The sequence below is a fragment of the Gordionus sp. m RMFG-2023 genome, chromosome 1, assembly GCF_954871325.1.
Source record: "Gordionus sp. m RMFG-2023 chromosome 1, tfGorSpeb1-WG-v2, whole genome shotgun sequence".
Classification (NCBI taxonomy): Eukaryota; Metazoa; Nematomorpha; class Gordioida; order Chordodea; family Parachordodidae; genus Gordionus; species Gordionus sp. m RMFG-2023.
Window position 1 is genome coordinate 80,534,147 of NC_088775.1, and position 11,577 is coordinate 80,545,723.

Below are 11,577 nucleotides of genomic sequence, written 5' to 3' on the forward strand. Positions count from 1 at the left end.
TTATTTTGACAAAATATACTTATAGCCAATATTATTGCTTTGAAATTTAATAAAACTTTTCGCCAAACCTCCGGAAATTTTCCCTATTTAAATCGGCAAACCCCTGCCAAACAGCTGTCCTAACGATATGCTATATTTTGCTGTTTGCTATTTTATTAACTCCTTGATTTCATCACAAATGAACCTCTTCAGCTAAATTATTATTCAATTCTACCTTCCCAACTTCAATTCCTTCCTCATCAAAGCAGTATGACCACCTATTCCTAATCTATCAATTATTCAAATGTTTACATATTTTTTTTATTCCCCCCCCAATATATGGATTACCTTTGCAATAAAGCTACCCTATTTTATAGATCAACGCCATCTGGTAATAGAGCGTACGACCTATATTTTATTAATTAAATTACGTTTCTTAACCTTTACATTCAACGTTTTTCCCTCTTTTATCTTTATATCAATATTTTTAAATTCCTTAATACCTATGGAAATCCCAACTTCTATGTGGTCATGAGTTGGTATTCCTAATTAGTAGTATGTTGAGCCTCGACACAATTTTCCTGATTTTTTTACAAATTTGTTGAGTTCTCTTCGTTCCTTTTTACAAAACCTCAATCATTTACACCAATTCCTATATAACCATTCAACTTATCTTTTCATTTTTCAAAAGATTTTTTAAAATTCTATGCCCACATTGCTGACCATTCACTGTTAAAAACAAATCCGAAATAAATATATTTAAAAGAATAGATATGTTGAAAGAATGGTGATTGAGAAATATAAGCGCGCAAAAAATAAACCAAAGGTAGTCAAATTTGGAAAAAGAAAATTACTGAAGATAAGATACAGATTTACATCTAATTAAAAATATAAAAGAATCAAAATAATATTAATATGGTATATTAAGTGCAAATTCTTAAATAAATCGATTATTGCTATTGGTAATCGACTATTTAAATAAATAATATATATATAATTGATTGTTAGACAATCTTTGAGATATTCTATTATAATGTTTTTAAAAAATTGAGCATTTTATAATTTAGAATTCTTAACCCATATATGAAAATGATAAATTCTGTATGCAAAAGGTATATCCACAGTTAAAATCCTCTGAAAAACCTAAAAATTTAAATTCAAAACCAATTCAGATATCGCCGAAAAAATCTCATACATCGTCTGGGGAAAAAAATAAGTCCAATCAAGCTTTTGATAAGAAAACTTTAACAAATAAAAATAAAGAAACAAATTTAACAAATCCAAATAAGAACGACGAAAAGGAAATCCGAGTTGTAACCGTAAGAAATGAATTATTTTTTAAAGATAATTTGGCATTATTAAAAGAACAATTTCAGAGTAAATGGAAGGATCCGCCTACATGCCCAAGAGTTAGTGACGAAGAATTTGATAAACTTAAAGTTCTCGGAGAAGGAGCTTTTGGCAAAGTATATTTAGTGCGACATAATAAATCTCATGATAATAAGGTTTTATTCTTCGCCACCAAAGTGCTAAACAAGGAATTCATTATCAGATCAAAATGCAAAGACCATGTATTGACGGAAAAGAGGATTTTACAATGCATTAATTTTCCTTTTCTAGTAACCTTATATTACTACTACAAAGATTCGCTTAATCTCTACCTAGTGACTGAATTTGTGGAGGGCGGTGATCTTTTCAAGCACATCAAAAAGTTGCGTCGATTTAGTGAAAGTCAGTCCAAATTTTATTCTGCCCAAGTCATACTGGCCATCGAATATTTGCACAGCAACGGACTTGTGTACCGAGATCTCAAACCTGAAAACATTCTACTTGATCAGTGGGGCTATTTAAAAATGACGGATTTTGGGTTTGCTAAGTATATGTTGCTTCACAATAACCAAACAAATTCAAGTGGTAGAACTTGGACCGTTTGCGGAACTCCTGAATATATGGCCCCTGAAATAATAGTGCAGAACCGAGGCTATGATGGCTCTGTTGATTGGTGGTCCTTGGGAGTTTTAATATTCGAAATGTGCGCCGGATATACACCATTTAGAGGCAAGGAGGAGAAGGAGATTTTTCGCAATATAGTTGGTCATAGTTATACCAGATCTAGTAGGTTTTCCGATGATTGTGCTGATCTTATAGAAAATCTGCTACAAAACGATGTTAGGCGACGTTATGGCTGCTTAAAAAATGGAGTAACTGATATAACCCACCATCCCTGGTTTTACAAATTAGATTGGGAATCCATCAATAACAAGACCTTTGAAGCCCCTTACAAACCCGTCAAGGAAGATATTAAGGAGAAAATAGAAACTATTGGAGAATTGAAATTAAATAAAGATGCAAAGGATATATTATAAAGGAAAACTCGCACTGAAGTGTAATTTAATATTTATTTCGATATATTTTTATTTTGAATGTTTTATATGCATCTATTTTAATAAAATTTAATTATGAAAGTATTTTTCTTTTTTCTTATCTTTGATTAATATTATATAACAGTTAGATAATTGAAGATTAAGGCCTCATTTAGAGTAACCACAAAATTTTATAAAATACATACTTTTAAATTAGATAACTATGCTATGTTTTGCCATGATTAGAGTATCCAACAGCTACCATCTTGCTTTCTATAAATGAAGCCTGGCTGCATGAAATAGTCTAATTCGAAATCAGTAAGTAATTTAAAATCAACTTAGAATTTTAAAATAGGTTCAAAAATTACAGAAGTCCAAATAAGGAGTTTTTTAATTTTTGGTCCGGTATGTATAATATAGTATATAGATTAAACTTTAATACTTTATATATATATATTTTATTATTTAAATAGTTATTAAATAAAACATTATAAACTATTTAGACATAATCAAGGTCACGAAATCTTCATATTTAACTTGACCATCTTGATTAGAATCTGCCATTTTTAACAAATCATCAACCTCCTCTTCAGTTAATTTTTCTCCCAGGTTGCTCATTATGTGTCTCAACTCTGCAGCTCCTATAAAACCGTTGCCATCTTTATCGAATATTCGGAAAGCTTCCCGAATTTCTGCTTCATTAAAAGATCTATTGGTTGAATGAGTTTGTACTATTTTAAGGAAATCTCCGAATTCAATTAATCCTGTTTTTTTCGTATCATACTCTTCTATGTAAGTTTTCAAATCAGCTTCGGTCGGCGCCTGACCCATGCATCGCATGACTGTTCCTAATTCCGTGACCAATATTTTTCCATCGGCGTCTCTATCGTATAAAGCGAAGGCTTCTTTAAATTGTAAAACCTTTTGTTCCGCTGATTTATTGCCGTCTCCCATAATTAAATATTAAATATGTTTTATGATTTATATTATATAAATATTAGAATTTTGTTCTAATTTGCCTTTTCTAAATATACAAAATTGATTGTATAGAATTGTTTTCAAGTTCAACTAATTTTATATTAACAAAAGGAGCGGTTTACAGCTTAACATTAAATAATATCTATATTAATTATTGTAATTAATAAAATTATATCAATACAAGTAGTTATTTTCGATCTAAAATAGGGCGGAATTTATAGGACCGGCACTCGAAATAAAATTATATCCTCTCCTTAATTGAATTTGTGAAAACGTATTTATATTATTTTATGTGAATTAAAAAAAAACATATTATATAAATGAATTTTATTTTCAATAATTTATTTATCCATTTTCGCCATGAACTTGTGTCTTTTTCAGAGACCAGGAACCCGTGGCAGAGGGTACCGTAAAATAGTGGAATTTATAAAAAAAATAAATATCTAGGTAGGTTTTAGAAACAAATAAAAATAAGAAAAATATTTTCTAGGACCGGGTTCCTAAAAACATTAGTGGATTCCGGATATTTAAAGGTAAGAAATTTATTTTTATATTATAAATTACACAACGCAATAGTAGGATTTTTGGATTAAAATTAGAAATATATAAGATAAAATTTTAAATTTTGGATAATTAATGAAAAAATGGCTTTTTATTTTAATGATATTAATAAAATGTCAAATTTTAAGAGTAATTTTAATAAAATTTTTAATTCAAATTTTAATAAAGTGGATATGACCAATAATGTCATTACTGCATTAATTTTTTTTGTGTTTTATGTAATCTTAATTATAATGAAACAATTAATAAGGAAAATAAAAAGAAGATCTCTTAAAAATAGAGAAAGTGATATAAAAAATACAAATACTGAAAATATAATTCCTAAAGTTTTGGTGAAATCTTCAGATATTAATGAAGATATAAAAAATAGTTTACATTTAATTTTGTTAGAATTAAAAAATTTAAATGTTAAAAAAAATGTTGAAGAAAAAAATGATAAAAATTTAGATACGAGTGACTTATTTAAATTTCTTCAAAACATTGAAATACCGGAGGATATCAATAAAAAAATAGATTCAATTGTGATTGAATTTAAAGAGAAAATTTCTGAAATTTTGAGTAAAAAGCCAGAAGAAATTTTGAAAAATAATAAAACAGATAATACTTTGAGACAAAGTATCGACGAATCTATAATTTTACGTGAAATTAGAGAAATGAAAGAAAATATGAAAAATTTGTTCAGAGAAGTTTCCAACTTAAAAATCAAAAGTAATAATGTGATTGAAAGTTGTGAACTTTGTGGAAAAAAGGACATATAAGTAAAAATTGTTATTCAAGAGACCGAAAAACTAATGAAAATGTGACTGCAAAACCAAGTGAAAAAAATGACATAGTGTGTCATAGATGTGGTTTTGTAGGACATATAAAAAGAAATTGCATGGTGAAAGAAGCCAATTTTAAAAGTGGATTTCCGCAAAGAACCTCGGTAGTGTTACAACCGGTGGTTAGAAATATACAAAATCCTATTATTAAAAATGTGGATAAAATTGAAAATTATAATACAGATCATGATAGAATGTGTTTCAAATGTGAAGAAATGGGACATATTGCTATACATTGTATTCAAAGTGTGAGTGGGTCACAGTGACTAAATGATTTGAAAGAGAATCATATAAAAATAGATAAATTAATTTTTGAAAATATTAAATTTTGTGATATATATAATTTTATTAAAAATTTTGTGGATATATATATTAAAATAGATAATCATCATGGGAATGAAGATTATACATTGAAATTTAACTTGAATAAAAAGAGTTGTAATGTTGGGAATTTTTATGGTCATTTCGATGAAATAAAAAAATTTAAATTAATCAATAATCTGAATAAAAAGGATTATTGTAATCAAATGAGTGATATATATCCAAGGGAAATTTTAAATAAAACATAAATGAGATTCAGAGACCTTTAAATTCTGAGATGAATTTAGGTATGAATATTAATTGTATTGAAAAAGAGATTAAAATAAATATTATTCAACCGATTAAATTGCCTAAAATTTTAATAACTGAGAGAGCAAAGGAACAGAGTTCATGTCCTCATATTAATTTAAAATTTGGTGGACAAATGGTTGAAATGTTATTTGATACCGGGGCAAGTATTTCAATCATGTCTTATGAAAATTTTTATAAATATTGTCCTAATGATATTAATGGTGATTCAAATATAATGAATAAAATTGTAATGATTGAAAATGAAAGTAATCAGTGTTCGTTTTTTTAGTGTCAATATAAAATTGTGTAAAGCATAATTAAAAGTTAATAAAAGTTTTAATAAAAATAACATCTGGGAAGAAAAGTATTATTTATCTTAATCAATAGAGAAGAATATTTTAATTTAAGAATTAAATTGTTATCAATAAAATAAAAAAACATTGACTTTAATAAATTCATGTGAATAATACCATGTGGTATGGTATTGGAAAGTTCAATGAAATACAAACTTTTGTGTAGATTAATTTTTAAAAAAAAATGTGTATTTTTTTTTTAATTTAAAGAGACATTGTTGTGAAACAATGTATAATTAAAATTTTTTTTAATATTATGTGATAAAGAAAAAACTCTTAAATAAAAGTCGGTGGACAATAAATGACTTTAAACTTTGACCTAGTGAAGAATTATGTAAAATAAAAAAGTTCTAAAAAAGGATGGAATGTGATGTGATGATATCGTTTATAGTTTTAATAGTTATAATTATAAATTAAAATATTTTTTTTTATCTATAGTTATAATTATAAATTAAAATATTTTTTTTTATCTATCGGCATATCTTCATATTTTTTTTTGTAACATAAAAAATATGATTGTAGTGGCATATTATATATATTGTAATTTTGTATTTTTGTTATATGAAATGTCTTAGTATGTTTTTTTTGTGGTTCATATTATTTTCTTAATGATATAACGAAAATATATATGTAATTTTAATAGTGATAATTATAAATTATTTTTTATCCCTATTTGTATTCTTTTATTTTGTTTGTAGTCAATTATTTGTTTTATAATTGAACATTAAGAAAAAGAAAATAATTATAAAGGATTGTTGAATCTAAATTTATATGTATTATAAAACAAACAAAATATATTAATTATTATAATCTGCATGTCGAAAGAAGACAATTAAGAGTTAAAAGTCAATGATGTTCAAAGATAAGATTCGATAAATGACGAGGAAATAATCAATGTCCTTAAAGAACGATAATTATATGGTATCTGGTTTTTTGAAGGGTGGGCGTGTTGTAGTTTTGTATTATTATGATATATATTTGTACTTATATATTATAAAATGTCAATCAAAAAGAATATATTTTATTTATTAGTTATTTTATCGAGAATTGATATTCAAACACTTGGTATTTTTTTGTTTACTTTTTTACTTTTGACTTTTGACTTTTGATAAATATATTATACGAGATAAATTTTAATGTTCATGTTTTATGGAAATGTGAAAATTATTTTAATTTGATGTTAATTTGATTCAGTCGGGGATTTTATAAAATGAAGAATATTGAATTGATTTTTTGAAATATACTGTGAAACAAAAAATTATTATTATGAAATTGGATTATGAAATTTATGATTATATTTTATGAAAAGATATTAAAATTTGAGAGATACAAAATTTATAATTAAATACTTAGATTTATACAATAAAGAAATACCTAGAATTTATTAAAAAAAGAAATACCAAATAAGTTAGATATATTTTACTCAAGTATCCCGATATTTTTATTTTATGAAAAGTTATAAATTGTCTAAAATTTTATAGTATAATTGATTACATGTTGGAATACATTTCGGGGTTTTTTCAAATTTAAAAATGGCTATCAATAAATGATTTAAAGTGTAGTGTTATTAAAACCCAATTCGGGTCGACTTTTAAAAATGACCAGATTAAGATTATAGCCAAAATGTAAGCCTGGAAATTGCTCGAAGATAGTAGACAGGTTTGGGCACTCTTTGCCAAATCTCGAGGCCAATTTGGCTAAAATTTTAATCGAACTGTTTTTTAAAATCAACCCAAATCTTACTTTTTAACAATACTACTTGAGAGATTTTGAGTAACGCATAGAAATCCAAAACCCATACGAGATGATTTTACAATTTTGAAAAACTGATTTGTTGGAAATGTATTTCAGCATGTATCGATCCGCACAGCGAATTTCAAACAATTGTGCAGTGAACTTTGGAATTACTTTTAATTAGTGATTTTTTTTTGATTTTTCATGTAAATTAAAATAATGCAGAAGATTTTTGGCGAACATTATCTGAAATTATTCACAGGGTATTCTACACATACTTGATTACATTTTTGGCAAAATTTGATTTAAAATAAGTTTTTCAAAATCATTCTTAAATTATTTAAAATCGAGTAAATTCCAATCCTCATGGATTCCATATTCCAATACGACATATATATATATATATATTATCACATTGATATTTTTTATAATAAAGAAGGTGGATTCCATATCACAATAAGACATTGATATTTTTTATAATAAAGAAGGTTTTTTTTTAAAAACAATATATTCTTATATTTCGTTTATATTTATTTTTTAAATATGAAAAAAATTCGTTCATTAATATAGAACTACTTTCTTCATATTATATATGCATTTATAATCGATACAATAAAATGTGGTGTTAATGGCTAGATTTGAGCCGATTTTTAAAAACGGCTAATTCAATATCTCATCTAGAAAAATATTATGCAAGCCTGAAAATCTTGCTCATAGATAGTACAAAGTTTTTGACATAATCAATATCTCGAGGCATAGACAAATCAGCTCAAATCAAGCCATTCAACTACATTAATAAAATATAAACTGTCATAATATATTTTTTATTGGAATAGTTAAAAATAATTGTGTTATGTTGTATTTTAATCTTAATTTTCGTAAATTCTGAATCAAAAACTAAGCATATAAAAATCATTAAATAATATAATTATTATTAATAATAAAAGATCTATATCAAGATGAGATTAATAATTTCTTATAATTATAATGCCTAGGTTTTATTCTAATCCAATGAGCGACAAGATTATGCAATGCTAAAGATTTTAAAAATCCAGGGTTGTGAACCCAAATAGGATTAAGAAATTTAAAACAGTTTTTGGATATTTTGAAACTACAGAGCAAACAGAGACCAATTTATGGGCAACATCTGGGGAGGGTTCAGACATATTTCACAAAATTCTAAATAGAGACTTAAATTCCTGAACCCTATGGAGTTCTCTCACAACACTGAAAATAATATTAAAACCAATCAAAACTTAATTTGCATTCAAACGGAAACGGATTACACGATATGACTAAATGATAATCATCGAGGAATGAATATATTGATCAGTGGTAGTATCAGAGTTGTTAAAGGATAGACTTTGGAAATTTTTCCGGATGATTTTCTCTTAAATTGAGGATCATGATCGAGATCATTTTGTTAAATATTCTCCTTCGATCTTTATAAAATTTTTCATTTTACTTAAAAAGTATATGAATCAAATAAACAATTTTAAACAAAATATTATTTAAAAAAAAATCTATCTCAATCATATTTTAGCATTTTCCGCCATATACTTTTCTCATAAATTTTATCAAAACAACATTTACGAATTTGATTTACAACCTACAAGTTTTATTTTATTGAATTAAAAATATAATAAATTATTATATGTATTTACTAATGACTATTATGGATCTAGAGGTTAATTACAGTTATTGAAGTGACAGATTTAAATGATGTAAATGAGAACCTTTTACCTTTTCCTCAGATCCGTATAGTAGTGTTAATTATTAGATTTCCTGCACTGTGTGAGAATTGTAGCATATTAGCAGCAATAATTACCCCAAAATTTAAGCATAATTGGTCTTATATCATTCTGCTACAAAATTTGTTGGTAAAAAAAGGTTAATTCTCATTAGGAAAACCTGCAGGATCAACTACATGCAGATGCTTATTAAAATGATTGTATAGATAAAACTGATACTTTCTTTGAGAAAAATTCTCAAAATGTATTTAATTTTTTTATATTAGCTAATTTTGTATCGAGCATAAAAATTTATAAAATAAGAAAATGGTCGTGATTGTGATGGCGATCCTTTTTTTAAAAAAGGGTCTATTTTGAATTTTGATCCTTATTTTTGGAAAAGATCGTAATCGGGATATCATTTTAAAAGTATCGATTAACAGCCAATCAAAATTATATAAAAACTAAAAAAAAATCCCATTATACTTCAATTTCCTTGTTTCCTCTGGGCTGTATTTTTCTTTGAAAATATCCTTCTCCCACGATGATTCCTTTATCCATATATTGATACAAGGATCTGGAATCCATAACGATATCGAACTTCAATTAATATTTATAAACATTTCACATATTATTTACTCTTAAACCCGCTCCATTATCTACCAACATATCAAATTCATAAGATACAAGCTCTATTCACCACTACTACAGGATATTAACACAGTAATTTTTCATCAGGAATATCTTCATCGATGTCAAACACCAGCAATCGTTTTATATTTATTCAATTTGAATCTTTGCCAGATACTTATTATTCGTTTCTAGTCAAATCACGCATCTAGGTTCTTAAGTGAATTTTCTTTTTAAATATAAGAATATATTGCATGAAAAAATTTTTTATTAACATTTATTCAAGTCATTTTACCCATTGCCTACAATAAAATTTAATGATTTAATTTTTAAATATCAGTCAATCGATAAAATAGATTGAACATAATAATAGTACATAGAGTCACATATAAAATAAAATTTAAAAAAATAATAAAATGAAAAATACTAAAAAATTAAAAATTTTATGAAATAAGGAATTTTTTCTATAGAGAAAAAAATATTATTGAAAAAGTATAAGTACTCAATTACGAAAAGAAATAAAAAATATTAATATTTAATTTAGTGTAATAATATTTACAAATTTGATAGAGCTTAAGTTTATAAATACTATTTATGTAATTATATTTTTAAAAAATTTAGTGGAAAAAAGTTAGTCAAAATTTGTAATTAAGGTTTAGCATAAAATTCTAATAATGAATTATCAGTATTACAAGAGAATTTTGTAGGTAAATGTATATTATAATTATCTTTAAAATGTTTTGAATTTATAGAGATAATTAATTTTGAAATAAATTGAAATTTACGTTCCCCTTTATCAGATATGACTCTTAAATTTAAATGTATTTTAAAGAGAAAAGGATATAATTGTGTACTAGTTTTATTTGCCATGTTAAATATTACTTTCCTAATAAACCAAATCCTCTTTAAGGGTTTAATTATTTGATTTATTACTACTAAGACTAATCGAAAATTTTTTTATTTTAACACAATATTATTGTATCTTGATAATTTTGTACGATTGCATGAATGTCCTTATGTTTTACATATGGCCATCCATGGCCCTCTTAATTCTGGCAATGGCGCTGTGATCTACTTGATGACTAAAATATAAACTAATTTAGTTACAAAAAATTTATGCGCTATAAATAAGAATGCTCCCCCAGAATTATATCCTGAAAATATTATGTTATAATTGCATCGCCCCCTCTCCCCTTTAATCCGTTTAAGCCTCTAGTTCCATCAGTTGCCTTTGCACTATATATTGGGAAAAGTATTGGAGTTTATTATAATAAAATAAGGAATTTGTATAATTAAGAATTTGTAAAAAATAGAGAGTATAAATTAATAGGAGAGAGCTGATAGAAATATTTATGATACATTGGAGAAAATAAGGTTCACACCAAAACTTGAAGGTAATGCGCTAGAAATAATCAAAACAGTCAAAATTTGCCGTTCTATGACACACAACATATTTTTGATATCGCTTTTGGATATGAAAACATGGGTATTGAATCTCTAAATTACAATTCATCTATTTAGGGTGATTTTCTGATTTGAAAATATTATTTGATAGTAAATATATTCCCAACATGTATAGAGTATTCACATTGAGCCATTTCAGACAAATTTTCTATGAATTTTTAAACTATTGATACATAATTTTTAAGTAAATTTTTCATATAATTTAAAATAATATTAACAAATGTTAATAAATCGTATGAAATTTATAGGGTAGGTTTCTTAATATACTTTTCTGGTAAAATCAGATTGTTTTAAATTTAAAAATTGCAGTCAGTAAATTATTTTTAATTAAAAGATTCGGAATCCCTCTGGG

The 11,577-nt window shown here is 25.6% G+C and overlaps 2 protein-coding genes across 2 annotated transcripts; one reads left to right on the forward strand and one right to left on the reverse strand.

Moving 5' to 3' along the window:
* Positions 1–1,082: 1,082 nt before the first annotated feature.
* On the forward strand, positions 1,083–2,345 carry LOC135930789 (cAMP-dependent protein kinase catalytic subunit alpha-like). Its single transcript, XM_065467577.1, has one exon. The coding sequence runs from the start codon at positions 1,083–1,085 to the stop codon at positions 2,343–2,345; it is 1,263 nt and encodes a 420-aa protein (XP_065323649.1).
* Positions 2,346–2,837: 492 nt separating this feature from the next.
* Positions 2,838–3,296, reverse strand: LOC135930790 (calmodulin-beta-like). Its single transcript, XM_065467578.1, has one exon. It carries the CDS (start codon positions 3,294–3,296, stop codon positions 2,838–2,840), a length of 459 nt encoding a protein of 152 aa, XP_065323650.1.
* Between the last annotated feature and the right edge of the window lie 8,281 nt (positions 3,297–11,577).